This window comes from Saccopteryx leptura, chromosome 3, assembly GCF_036850995.1.
Source record: "Saccopteryx leptura isolate mSacLep1 chromosome 3, mSacLep1_pri_phased_curated, whole genome shotgun sequence".
NCBI classification, from domain to species: domain Eukaryota; kingdom Metazoa; phylum Chordata; class Mammalia; order Chiroptera; family Emballonuridae; genus Saccopteryx; species Saccopteryx leptura.
Genome location: NC_089505.1, coordinates 48,693,873 through 48,708,159, shown reverse-complemented (window position 1 = coordinate 48,708,159; position 14,287 = coordinate 48,693,873). Strand labels below are relative to the sequence as shown.

The following is a 14,287-nucleotide window of genomic DNA, read 5'->3' as shown; positions in this document are numbered from 1 at the left end:
AATTTATACATGTGTGTTTAAGTAAAATAATGAATTCCAAAGCTAATTTATAGTCTTTTAGGAGCAGACAGGTCTAAAACAAACTATGACTTTTAATCACACCTTTTATTTTAGTGGAAATGAGTCAACCCTTATAAAGACAAATCTGTGTTTATAAATGATACTTTCCCTTTCCATCATAAACCTGCTCTGTATCCACTGATGTTATCAATGACCCCCAGAATAAGACTAAGACTCATTCTCCATTACATCTTTGCTCAAAAATTCTCCTTTTCCTTTGCCTAGCCAAATCATCCTTGTTCCGGAAGAGCTCAGTTTCACTTAATGACACAAATCTTCTACAAGCTTTCAGACTGAAAGTCTTATCCAACTCCTCCTCTTCTCTAAATGTCTATACCTGAAGAAAATAACTCCCACATATTCCCTAATACTATTAACTGCTTCAAATCTCCCGTTTCTCCCCAAATAGAAAAAGATATGTCTTATATGTTTATATATATTCCCATCTTTATCTACAAAAACATTTAAGGCAGTTAGTTGTTATATCTTGTTATTTTGTACTCTTCTTATCCACCAACAGTGTTCCATATACTAATAAATATTTGTAGAACTAATTTTCTGTGTAGTTCTTTCTTTCTTTCAATGTTTATTTTATTGATTTGCGAGAGTGAGCGAGAGACAGGAACATCAATCTGTTCCTGTATGTGCCCTGACTGGGGATCGAACCGGCAACCTGCACAAGTTCTAACAGATCCAACTCAACTCTTCAGCAGCACAGACAGGTCAACAATTATTGTAACAAAAATATTTAGTACGCTAGAGTTGTTCTCCAGAAATGTAAAAACCTGGGGTAGGGTAAACTGGTTTTAAAATTGTTGAAAAGAAACAGAAAAGAGGCTACAGGTTCCACATCCTCAGTTTTCTCTGAATAAAAACAAAGTTTCCATTTTCTTCCAGACCTTTATATCTGCTAAATGCCCTCCACCAAGAAGAAGAATAAAGTTTTATAGTGGTTAAAAAAAATAAATTCAGTGCTGAGTTATTTACCAAACGTTATACTCACGTATATTTCCATTTTTCTATATAAGCCATAATTTAGCAGCAAGTTATGTGTCATGCGGATTCTATGAGGTTTCATAGGATGGCCCTGTCCATAGTAATAATTTCCAATATCACCTAAAATAGAAAAGAGACAAACTGAATAATAACAAACAAGGACCTGCATGAACTATGTAAATTTACATATGTTCACCATTAAGGCATTTACCACCGAAACAAGATTTACTTAAAATTTTAAGTAATGATATAAGAGTTAGCAATTTTCAAACTGTATTAGAAAACCAGGATACTATCATGCATACTTTTATATGGCAATGACTCCGTTAATATAGAATATATTATTTATAGATTAAGGCAAGCCAAGTCTAATTTATAGTTCATTATAATTTCTTATATAGGATTAGCCCAAATGAAATACTCTTTACTCACAAACATAGCTTTCGTTCCTTAAAGTCATACCTGCTTTTAGTATTCATTGGTAAATGCTTAAGGTAAATTCTCTAAGTTTTACTGGTATGATTTTAAAAGTTTACAGCAAATACTACTTCTTGGATAATTTACTAGTGTCCCAGAAATCCCTTATAGTTAGTATTATAGAGGCTAAATACCCATATATCACAGTCCCTAAGGGAAATTTTGTTAACTAGAATTTGGACCCTAAACAAAAGTTCTGTTTTGATGATACACTCGTGACATTTTTCAAGATTATAAAGAGTATTTTGTCTTATTCTTCACCATTAAGTTGCAATTTCTAGCCTATCTTTTTATAACATCTTATACCTCAATATCTTTATAAAATAAACACCAAAATAACATCTTCATTTACCAATGTCAACAAAATCAATACTTATAGGTAAAGTTCTAGTGTTTCTGTAATCAAGTTTTACGGAAGCCTCATAAATATATATACTGCATTTCTAATATATACTGTATTTCTAAGTTTTTTACAATAGCCTTTATTAGAAATTACTTTTAGTAATAATTCTAACTTTAAATAAGTCATTCCAAAATTTTGTAGGACAGCCAAACTGATTTTTTTTTCTTTTTGTATTTTTTCCGAAGCTGGAAACGGGGAGGCAGTCAGACAGACTCTTGCATACGCCTGACCGGGATCCACCCGATGCTCTGCCCATCTTGGGGCGTTGCTCTGCCGCAATCAGAGCCATTCTAATGCCTGAGGCAGAGGCCACAGAGCCATCCTCAGCGCCCGGCCAACTTTGCTCCAATGGAGCAAAGTTGTGGGAGGGGAAGAGAGAGAGAGAGACAGAGAGGAAGGAGAGGGGGAGGGGTGGAGAAGCAGACGGGTGCTTCTCCTGTGTGCCCTGGCTGGGAATCGAACCCGGGACTCCTGCACGCCAGGCCAACGCTCTACCACTGAGCCAACCGGCCAGGGCCCAGCCAAACTGATTTTAAAGTCATTCATTTCAACATGGGTTTATATAAAAGCTAAGGATAAATAATGCCATTTACTTACCTTTGGGATCAAAACACCTTTTAAAATCCTGCCTAAACACATACCTTCTTTCACGTTTTGTTTTGTAGAAACTGAGAATTTCAAAACTTGTTTTTCCCTCACACTTTTTTGATAGTAGTCCAGGATGAAGTTTATGAACTTTCTAATAATGTTATTACTTGATTTTGTTGCCATCACACCCCTAATTTACTTATCCCTTCTATTTTCAAATCAAGCTGCCTCCTGAAAACAATTCCTTCACACATAGGAGGTCATAAGGAAAACCGCCGTTCTTAATGCAGTTGCCAACAACAAAGCTAAGACAACATCGACAAGTAGCAAAGAAGGGCTAAGGCAGGGGTCCCCAAACTACAGCCCGCCCACGGGCCACATGCGGCCCCCTGAGGCCATTTATCCGGCCCCGCTGCACTTCCGGAAGGGGCACCTCTTTCATTGGTGGTCAGTCACAGGAGCATAGTTCCCATTGAAATACTGGTCAGCTTGTTGATTTAAATTTACTTGTTCTTTATTTTTTTTGTATTTTTCTGAAGCTGGAAACGGGGAGAGACAGCCAGACAGACTCCCCATGCGCCCGACTGGGATCCACCCGGCACGCCCACCAGGGGCGATGCTCTGCCCACCAGAGCCACTCTAGCGCCTGCGGCAGAGGCCAAGGAGCCATCCCCAGCGCCCGGGCCATCTTTGCTCCAATGGAGCCTCGGCTGCGGGAGGGGAAGAGAGAGACAGAGAGGAAGGAGGGGGGGGGGGTGGAGAAGCAAATGGGCGCCTCTCCTGTGTGCCCTGGCCGGGAATCGAACCTGGGTCCCCCGAACGCCTGGCCGACGCTCTACCGCTGAGCCAACCGGCCAGGGCCTTGTTCTTTATTTTAAATATTGTATTTGTTCCCATTTTGTTTTCTTACTTTAAAATAAGATATGTGCAGTGTGCATAAGGATTTGTTCAGTTTTTTTATAGTCTGGCCCTCCAATGGTCTGAGGGACAGTGAACTGGCCCCCCGTGTAAAAAGTTTGGGGACCCCTGGGCTAAGGGATATGTGACAGGCCTCTCTGCATTTACCAAACTTCAGAGGCTATAAATCAGGGGTCTCAAACTCGCGGCCCGCAGACTAATCCACGAAGTTCAAAATATTTTGGATAAAATTAAGTAAGCCTAGGGGCCTACTTGTATTTTTCATTTCTCTAGCATCCTAGCTAGATATTAGCTTAGTTAACAGCAGTTGTGATGCGAACTACAGTTTCTGGTCGTTTTGTGACACTGAGTAAACTGCATGTACGATTGTGCTTGTTGTACTGATTTTTTTTTGTTTTCAACTGCAGTGAGAAAAGTGTTGCGTAACAGTTGCCTTTTGTAGACCTAGTGCGGCCCGCCGAAGGGCTGTGATCTTGCTCTGTGGCCCACATGCTGAGTTGAGTTTGAGACCCCTGCTATAAATGAAGGAAACGATCTACATTTCAAGGAAGGATCTGCTATGAAGCTCTGTCCTACACGGTGGCAGTACATTATATTTCATTGAAAGCAGTCTCGTCTCAGCGAATTCTTACTTATGAAAAGCTCACTGGAGTTACAAAGCATCGTATATACAAGTTAATGCAAAGAAAGTATTTCTAAATTGTCATCACCACCAAAGATCACAAGAGAAGAATAAAGACACTGTAGTCTTCACATAACTTCCACACATCTCTGTGTAAGAATGACCAAGATGAAATATTTCTACTACTACTATTACCTTAAGATTAAATACTCTAGTTAGTTATGGACATACTGAAAATATGTTGAAAAGCCACCAATAATCTAATAATGGGAAAGACCCCAATAACCTGTATAAAAGGAATGTAGAGTTGCGAATTCTCATCAAGTGTGTTTAAAAAAAAAAAGTGATGACAGCAGTAATTAGCATTTATCTAGTGCTTACTAGGAAGCAGTATTCTATGCACTTCACATGTATTATCTGCTAATAATCTCAACAACCCTATGATGTAGTAATTATTATTACTGTTCCTATTTTACAACAATGGAGAAGGGTGAGATGCAGACAAATCAGGTAATACTGTCAAATAACAAAGTTAACAAGTATAGGAGCAAGATTCAAACTCAGGCAGGGCAACTCCGTCAATCTTCTTAAGTAACAGCTACTGGATAAAAATGGCACTCACAGCCACTAGAAAGAAATGGTAGGGAGAAACCTGAAACAAAAAGGACATATGTAGAATACAGTATTTTAATAAGAAACGATTTCTCTAATCCATCAAAGTAACTAACTTTGTCACCACGAGGGTCCTCAAATTACAAATGCATAAAGCTTTAAATAAGTGTCTCTGCTGCAATTTATAGGCTCTACTCTAACCAAGAACATGCACACTACCTAAAGGACACATGTCTACAAGGGCAGCCAAGCAACAGATTAACTGCTATTTGGTTAAGAATTGTTCCAAAATGTAAGGGATTATAAAGGAACCAGCTCCAAACTTTTCCTGTTTAATCCCGTATCTATCTCAAAATTCTAAGATGGCTGCTCTGTAGTCATTCACTTTTTAATCAAGATAAAATGTCCTTTTTTAGATTTATGAGCCTATGGCTTTTCATTCATCTTATTTAAATGAGTAATGTAATTTGGGCATTTTAAATGTTATCCTGATTTTCATCAAAATAATTATAAAAATGCTTTACTAACGAAGTAACTAGAAAAATTAAGGTGTTCGCCTATTTTATGGATAGTAAACTGAGGTGAACAGGTGTGTCACGGTGGCTTCTTGAACACAACAAACTATTACTGTGAAGAAACTACCATAAAAAATTAGCTATTAAAAAATTTTAGAAATTGCTCACTCTTCAAGAAGCTGTCAGAATGGAATCGGCTATTAATTAAGGCCTTGAATCTCTATCCAAGCTTGTGACTAAATGTATTTCAGGTTTTTTCAGATTTTATAAATATAATGCGATACATCTGCTATGTGATGTCCTGGAGTCCAGGCAGTGCTCTATAATCTAACTAATATTTCTGCAGCAAAATCTGTGATTATTCACAATAAGTGGAATAAAGATCATAAATATTAATTCAGGTTAAGTTTTTGATTCCAAACAAGTTAAATTTTTTTTTTTCATTTTCAGATCATTTTAGATTTCAGGAGTGTTAAATGTACTTGTACTCCTAAAGAAAAGCTAGCTAAAAATATTATTCAGGAAAAAAACAGAGAAAGCTACTGTATTATTTTTGTCTTCCACAGCCGAGTTAGTCCACTAGCAGCTTTAACACTCTGGTCACTCCTCCTCCTTGCAACAATGAGTCTTGACTTCCATTGAGAGTACTACTTTCCTGTATCCCCTCACCCATGGCCGCTCATCCACCAACCTTTACATATCAGGGTTTCGCAAGTTCATTCATTCACTTAACAAATCAAGATCCCACTGCATGCCAGGCACTTTTCTGGGTGCTTGGTTAAGTCAGGGAACAAGAGTGCTGCCCTAAATCCTCTTCTCTCAGAAATGAATCACTTAACTGCTCAATCTAGAAACTTCAAAGTTATTCTTTATTCTGTACATTGCCTAGTTCCTACTCCATTTCCAATCCATCAAAAAGTTTTATTGGTTTTATTCCCCAAACCTTCCTTAAATGTATGTCAGCTGTGATTATTACATTTTATATGGACCGACATGCATTTAATTCTTGCTTTCAGTCTTGATATTCTACCACTTTTCACTATCCTTTCTCCAATTCTAGTTCTCTCTACTTAAAAACCTTCAATGGCTTTCTGAACTTCTTACCACAGTCTTGAGTGGTTTGGCCCTTGACTACCCAGCCTGGCAACCCATGGTTCCCGTTTTCCTCTTGGATTCCCTTCAGTCAGGTGCACCAGGTTTCTAACTACCAGGTCAGTGCAATTTGCAATGTTTTATGCAGAAAAATTTCATGCTAGCCCATTCTCTTCTTCCAGGCCTTACTTTGTCTAATTACCCTATAAAGGTGTCCTCTCTTACCATCTAACATCCAGTCTTTATATCTTTCTACAGATTCAGAGTAGAAACTTGAAGCCCATCTGATATTTCTGAACCCAAAACTGACTTTATGGACAAATATAACCCAACTGCTATTCAAACAGAAATAAGACCAACAGTATAAATATCCTTATACTTGAACTTTTAAATCTGGCCTCATCCATGTTTTAATACTATTATAATTGCTATTCCTACCCAATTCCAGCTGTTTCCTTTAAGGATCCATCAATAGAAGCATTTAAAGTTTCGTTAAAAAAAAAGAAATAATTACTAATATATTTTTTGTGTGTGTAGCAGAGGAAACTTTTCTTTTTGTAGCAGTGACAATAGGCCCACTCTTGTGTCACTAAAGGGAGGAATCTTTAGGCACCAGGTGTTGACTTCTCCTTACACATTACCTTAGTCAATGTGAAAAATAATAAAAGGTAAACTGAGGTGAACAGAAATATAAATCTATTTTCCTCATAAAATAGACAAAAGGCCACTCACCCTACCTGTCAGTAACTCAGTGGTCGTAAGAACTGGAATGCTATATGAAAATGTTCTATCTATAAAAATACAAGGCATTAAACATTTACCCATCAATAATTTACAAATCCTTTACTTAAAAAAAATTTAATATAAACATAAGCAAAAAAGACTCTGACATCATGAAGCTTATATTCTTGTGGGAAGGAAGACAACAATTGGTGGTATAATGACAGTGAGAAAAGCAGTACTAGGAGGTTAAGGTAATAGGGGAAAGTCTCTCTGATAAAACGAAATTTGAAGGAAGTGATAAAGAATATCGTGGGAAGACGACCCAAATATACAAAAATCTCAGTCTTATTTTAAGTTATGTTCTTCTGTGGTTAAATAATGATATGTAATTAAGACCACTGGTATTTATGAACTGCTGCTGTAATTCATACAGCACTGATGTGCTGCCAGAGAAATGATCACCTATTTTATGGACAATAACAATTTATACTACAGCTAAGAACTTAATCAGTTGTATGAAAGGGTATCTAGCAAAAGATTTCGGTACTATTGTTATAAATAAAAGTCTAACAAAACCTGTCAATAGCAGAACTCTCATAATCTCTATAGTAAACTAGGAATCTATCCGGAGGCGTGATCTTGGTTAACTTTTTTTTATCTCTGTGTAGTGTTGAGTGCTTTTCTCTAAGCCACTTGTCTTCAAACATTTTAATGCACCTTTTTCAGTTAAGGAAGAAAACAGAGCAAAGAACAGTCTGTGCATAATTATATAAATTATGTATACAGCTGATCCTTGAACAATGCGCACAGGGAGGGGTGTGTTTAGGGACACCAACCCCCTTTGGCACAGTCGAAAATTCGCCTATAACTTTTGACTCCCCCCAAATTTAACTACCGCACTCTTTTGGCAGCTACAGGGAACAGTTCCAAGATTCCCCCTACCCCCACGATCACCAAATTTCCCAGGAGTTCAAGTCCTTTCTATAAAATTACAAAGAACAATGCATACAGTGGGCCTTCTGCATCAATGGATTCCTAACTGTGAACTGAATCCACAGCAAGGAAGTACTGACTATTTATTGGAAAAAGTCTGTGAAGCCGTGGCCAGGTAGCTCAGCTCTTAAGCCTTGTTCTGATATGCCAAGGTTGTGGGTTCAACCCCCAGTCAGGGCATATACAAGAATCAACCAATGAATGCATAAATGGGTGGAACAAATTAATGTCTCACCCCACCCCACCCCTAAAATAAATAAATAGAAAAAAGTCTGTATATAAGTGAATCTGTGCAATTCAAAGATCAACTGTATATATACAACCTTATTATATTGTATACATCAGGGGTTCCCAAACTGCAGCCCCCTGAGGCTATTTATCCAGCCCCCGTCGCACTTCCGGAAGGGGCACCTCTTTCATTGGTGGTGAGAGCAGCACAGGATGCGGATGCAAAGCGCGGTGTCGCTCACGTACAGTACTACTTCCGGTGATGTGGGACGCACACGTCATGGCTCCAGAAGAGCGTCATATCACTTGTTACGGCTAGCAGTAACAAATATGGAACCGGACATTGACCATCTCATTAGCCAAAAGCAGCCCCATAGTTCCCATTTAAATACTGGTCAGTTTGTTGACTTAAATTTACTTGCTCTTTATTTTAAATATTGTATTTGTTCCTTTTTTTTTTTTTTTTACTTTAAAATAAGATATATGCAGTGTGCATAGGGATTTGTTCCTAGTTTTTTTTATAGTCCAGCCCTCCAACGGTCTGAGGGACAGTGAACTGGCCTCCTGTGTAAAAAGTTTGGGGACCCCTGGTATACATAGTAAGACAATCACTAAATGTGACTGGTCTCAAATTTAATCCAAAACAAGGATCCGTTAACACTTCTAGATAAAGGATTTTTTAAAAACATTGCAATCATGGCCTAACACAGGTTGGTTTGCTAATACATTTAAGTACTGAAATCACATCATTTTAAAGCTAGTGGGATCTCAGTGCCTGAGTAGTTCTATCTTTTTACAGAGTAATGATAATCTTGCAGCATATAAAAAAAGATAGCCAAGTTTTAGAAACATGTTTTTGTCAACTTTGGAGGCCATGTGTCAATACCTATGAGAAATAAGAACATTTCTTACTTTCCCCCAAGGTTAAAGGATACTTCATTCATCAATACCTTGAGGTTCACTTGGAGCCAGTATTCTAGTGACCTAAAGGGTATATAGTACTGAAGACTGTCAAGTATACAGAGAAAAATATATCTCTTCAGGATTCCCTTTCACTTGCTAGACATTCTCTGTGTCAGCAAGAGTGTGCCTAGTGGTCCCAGTAAGCCCAAAGGTAGGAATTCCTATGGTTATAGAATTTGCGACTCCCCTCCTTTTTATCTTTCTTCCATTTTCTTTACCAACAAGTTAAAACCAGTTAACTTAACATTAGCAGATTATTCATGCCCTATTACTACTGACACTACCATTTTCCAATCTAATCCATGTTGTATATCTTCTCTTCATAGAATTCTTCAGAGCAGAAGCTGCTTTCCTTGCCTCCTCTTTCTTCACAATTAAAAAAAAAACACACACAAAAAAACGGCCCTGGCCGGTTGGCTCAGTGGTAGAGCATCGGCCTGGCGTGCAGGAGTCCCGGGTTCTATTCCCGGCCAGGGCACACAGGAGAAGCGCCCATCTGCTTCTCCACCCCTCCCCCTCTCCTTCCTCTCTGTCTCTCTCTTCCCCTCCCGCAGCCAAGGCTCCATTGGAGCAAAGTTTGCCCGGGCGCTGAGGATGGCTCTGTGGCCTCTGCCTCAGGCGCTAGAAAGGCTCTGGATGCAACAGAGCGAAGCCCCAAGATGGGAAGAGCATCGCCCCCTGGTGGGCATGCCGGGTGGATCCCGGTTGGGCGCATGTGGGAGTCAGTCTGACTGCCTCTCCGTTTCCAGCTTCGGAAAAATACAAAAAACAAACAGACAAAAAAAAAAAAAAAAAAAAAAAAAAAAACAAGAAAAAAACCCCACCACTATTGCTACTTTTATATGTAAGCTGACAAAATAGTTTTTTGGTGATAAAAATGTAAGTTGTTCCCCCCCCCCTTTTTTTTCTTTTTCCCATGTCCACAGCTAAACTTATCCCCAGGTCCCAGGGCAGGAACCCAGAGCCCATGAGCGGTGGAGCTTGCTGTAGCAGCCATCTGGGCCAGCCCCAAAATGTAAGTTTTAAAATTAATTGTGCAAAGCTTAGCATACTATCACGTTAATAATTAGCACGGTACTTATCCAATTTAATTATCTCTGCAAAATATTTTATTACCCCCCCCAAAAAAAACCCCCAAGGAATACACCAAAGAAACTACAAATTCCAATGTAAAAACAAGCCAAGGAAGAACCAACCATAGACCAAAGACAACCTAACAAGAAATTTCCAAACATTCAATTATACAGCTATTGTTGGCCACCAGATAAAGCAGTTGAGTGGTCTACAATCAAGTATAGAATAAGTCACAATCAACAGACAAATTATCTACATTTTAAGTTCCACTCTTCCATTCTACCTATCAAGCCTGCACCCTACCTTTGGGACCAGTGCTTGCTCCATTTCCTCAACAAAAGCTCATCATAAATGGGTCCAGGAACCAATAGCTGCTGCTTAAGTGTATCTCCTGGTACTGCAGTTCAAGTCTGGACACAGGAGGTTACAAGCAGCTGACTTCTTCACAGCCTATCACTGTCAACATTAACTAACAAAAGCAGGAAGAGCCTCAGCACCAGTTCCCTCAAACTTCTTAAACCTCTCTCGTTTTACCCAAACTCTGACAGGAACCAAATTTCTGAATCTTAGAAATAGTTTCAAAAATTAACTTACATGGTAATTTATTTTTCAATGTGATCCAATGCAAGGCCAGGGTTTTGCCAGTGACCCAAAATATGTATAGATTCTTAAAGAACAAATTTAAAAAGAAACCTTAATAATTGACGTTAAAATTAAAACGTAATCCCATCTCCATTCCTCCACAATGGCATGATTTCAAATCAATCTGCATTACACGTATGTGGTACTCCCAAAAAATGTTAAAACGCTTTACTATTTAGTACTAGCTACCAAACAAATATCAGACAAGTTAGATTTTTCTTCTTCAAGATTTCAGATTTTTCCACAAATGACAAAGGTGGTTATTCTACATAAACAGGCATTTAGATATTCATCCTTGCTAAATGAAGATATAACATTATGCTCATTTTAAAATTAAAGTCAGATTTATTCTGACCCAGTCCTCTCAAGTCTTTCCACCCCTCTAAGAATTTGGTTTTTAATGCACCAAATGTAGGAAACAGCTTCCAAAATTTGTACTGCTTCAGACAAATCAGATAGGACTTTCAGGTCTTTATGCCTGGCTTCTTTGAACTTTATAATTCCTTCTTTGAAGAGTAACCTACTAGGAACTATTTACCACATTAAGGTCTTTGTGAAATCTGTAAAACACGTTACTACTTCATTTACTATAATTTAGTCTGGCTCACGAAACAGGTTTCAGAGATTTAACGCTACTGCTCAAATTCCAAATTAGAAGAAACCCTCAAACTAGTCTGACTTTCACAACCTACTGTATGTACCACGAGCTCAAGCTTACCTGACTACCTAGTAGTACTTCACTACTCAAAGTTTTCCTACACCGGACTCCAAGCCTCTAGAAACAGCTTTCACGAGCAAGATGCCAGTGCTCTCCTAAACCTCCAGAGCAGGGTGGTATTTCCTGATGGAACAAAGAGCAACAAAGAAGTGGGTGGGAACCACCTCCCAGACTGGCCCGCCAGGACCCATTGAGTCTGATTTACAACACAAACAGCCAACAGGTCCACCTTTCCCTTCCACCGTCCTATTTCCCGCGAAGACTCAACGCTGAAAACTAATTTTTACTGAGGAAGGGATGCTTTTCCATTTGAATGCTGAGAAAGCGGCGCTCAAAGAACCGGCGAACAAAGGAGGCGGCATGGAGCCCACGCAGAACAGCGGCGTGAGTGTGCCTCGGCCGGACGTGGGTCCGACCCGCAGCACCCACACTGCGGCACCGAGCCGGGCCGAGGGCTCCGGGGTGGGGCAGGAGGCGGGGACAGGAGACGGCGCTCGGACCAGCCAGCGGCCGGGAGGGAAACCGGCCGGGCCGGGGGGAGGTCTGGGGACCGGAGGGGCGGAGCCCTCGCGGCCGCCGGGCTTTGTGTGGAGCCTGGGCCGGGGTAGTCGACTCGACCCGGGGGGAGGGAGAGGGTGCAGGAGGTCGGGCAGGGCGCCCCAGACCTCCGCTCCACGGTGGGCGGGAGACCAGGGAGGGCGGGCCCCGCCGCCGCCGCCACCGTGAAGGCGGGTAGGCCGGCGCCGTCCCGCAGGCGGCGGACTGCACGGCCGGGGAGAGGGGCAGGAGGGGACGCGGGGCGTCCACCCGGCTCTCGCCGCAGGACACCGGGGGGCGGCGAGCGGCGGAGGGGCTCGCACTCGGGGCGTCGGGTCCGGAACGGGTTAAGATGCCGGCCAGCGCCGCCCCCTCCTCGTCCCCACCCTCCGCACCGGCGCCCACTCGCCACGGCGGCCTCGGAGCCCGGCGCGGGCGCGGCGCCCGCCCTGCCCGCCCGGCCCACGCCGGCCCGGCCCCTCACCATCGTAGTAGTAGCACACTTTCTTTTTGCCGCCTCCCTGACTGTACGCCATGGGCTCCCCGGCCACCGCCGCCTCGGGGCTCCTCCTCCTGCTCCTGCTGCTGCCGCCGCGGCTCGGCGGGAGTGAAACGGGCTGGGGCTCCGGTAGGGGCGGCCGTCTCGCGGGAAATGGCAGGCCCGTGGGAGGAGAGGAGGGGGCGTCGGGAAGACTCGGTCCGGCCGGGTGGAGGGGCCGAGAGCGCGGAGTAGGGGGTGGCAGCGGCGCCAACTCGCGACACTGGGGAGGGGGAGGGGACAGCCAAACCACCTCCGGAGGCCTAGGGGAGGGGGGTTGCTTCCACTGCGGCCTCCACGGGGGAGAAAGGGGCACGGCTAGAAAAAGAGGCCTCTTAAGTGTTAAGATAAGAGGCTCTCTAATAATGAACAACTTGCATAAGCCAGGGGAAAATATAGTCGTAAAATTAGAAAAAAGGGGGAAGGCTTTTCTTTCCAAGTAGAAAAAAAGGAGCCCGGAACCCGCGACGTTCTCCCCTTCAGGTCTACGCACAGTGGTTGCGCTTATCTCGAGCCTGCGCAGTCGTCGCCTCCCCAACCGTAGTCTCTGCCGCCCATGCCCCCGCCGAGACGTCCCCTGTCTCCCTCCACCCCCACTGTCGCGAAGCTCCCTCTGGAGTGGACCACGTGCCGCAAACATGCCCTGGAGAGACCCTTTGGCACGCCTATCCGCACACACGAACCTTCCAGTCTGCTGCCGGTGGTCTCTCTGTGCCGGGTCGCCTCGGTTACCACAGTTACTCATTTTTTTCTTTTTCTTTCTCTACCTTTCTTTCTTTTTCTCCACCAGTACTTGCTCCGAGGTTCCCGAGGTCCTGTTACAATAACATCACAGATAGTAAGGAGTGGAGTGTACTGCCCGGGATTGAATGAGCACTTACGGAAAGCATTTATGTGTTAGGCACGGGCCTAAGCATTTACATTTAACATGTATTTCACTGATATCTAGTTATAATAGATAGCCTGTAAACTTATTTTAGACTTTCAACAACACTGAGATGTATTATTTCTATTTCTTTATAAATTGAGGTTAAGGAACTCGGTTCTCTCAACTGTTGATGGTCTGGGTTGAATTCAGTCTTTCTCCAAAATCCACACACCCTGGCTACTCCACTGTACCGCTACTGGAAGACCGGAGCAGAAAGCTAAGAGAAATGATTTTCAGAACTCATGAAAATTACGAATGCTTGTGTCCATGTGTTCAAGTCAACGTTTATCAAGCACCTACACTAAGCCAGCCACCCTGGAGATAGTGGGTGGGCGGGCAGCTGATAGTCTTCAGTGTAGCACTCTTATCCCACCTATATCATTTACGGTTCTCTCCAAATACACACTCTCTTCCTTCCCACCCACCCCCAATTGCAAAACAAAACAAAAACTAGTATTGAAGCACAAACCATTTGGAGCCTTTAAAAATATCCCCTTTATTTTGCTATTTGACTTCAATATTCCCAAGGTGGTCATACTTAAAACAGCAATTTTCCTGGACCTGACTCCCAAGAAATTTATAAAAAGTAAATCCAGGATAATCCTCTCCCCACTCCTCCCATGTCTGTGTTTTTAACAATCCCAGGTAACTGATGCAGTT

General features: G+C 42.1%; 1 protein-coding gene and 1 non-coding gene across 2 annotated transcripts in view; both read right to left on the bottom strand.

Moving 5' to 3' along the window:
- HDAC2 (histone deacetylase 2) overlaps positions 1 to 12,933 on the bottom strand; it is a 32,155-nt gene extending 19,222 nt beyond the window's left edge. Inside the window, exons 1-2 of the mRNA XM_066373427.1 lie at positions 12,646 to 12,933; positions 1,064 to 1,176 (exon numbers count right to left, since the gene is read on the bottom strand). Of these exons, the coding sequence (XP_066229524.1) occupies positions 1,064 to 1,176; positions 12,646 to 12,697 (165 nt within the window). The 5' untranslated portion in view covers positions 12,698 to 12,933. The remainder of the gene's footprint in view (positions 1 to 1,063; positions 1,177 to 12,645) is intronic.
- On the bottom strand, positions 10,105 to 10,239 carry LOC136401563 (small nucleolar RNA SNORA5). The gene has a single exon (XR_010750589.1). It is a non-coding gene; the product is annotated as a small nucleolar RNA SNORA5 (small nucleolar RNA).
- Positions 12,934 to 14,287: the final 1,354 nt, after the last annotated feature.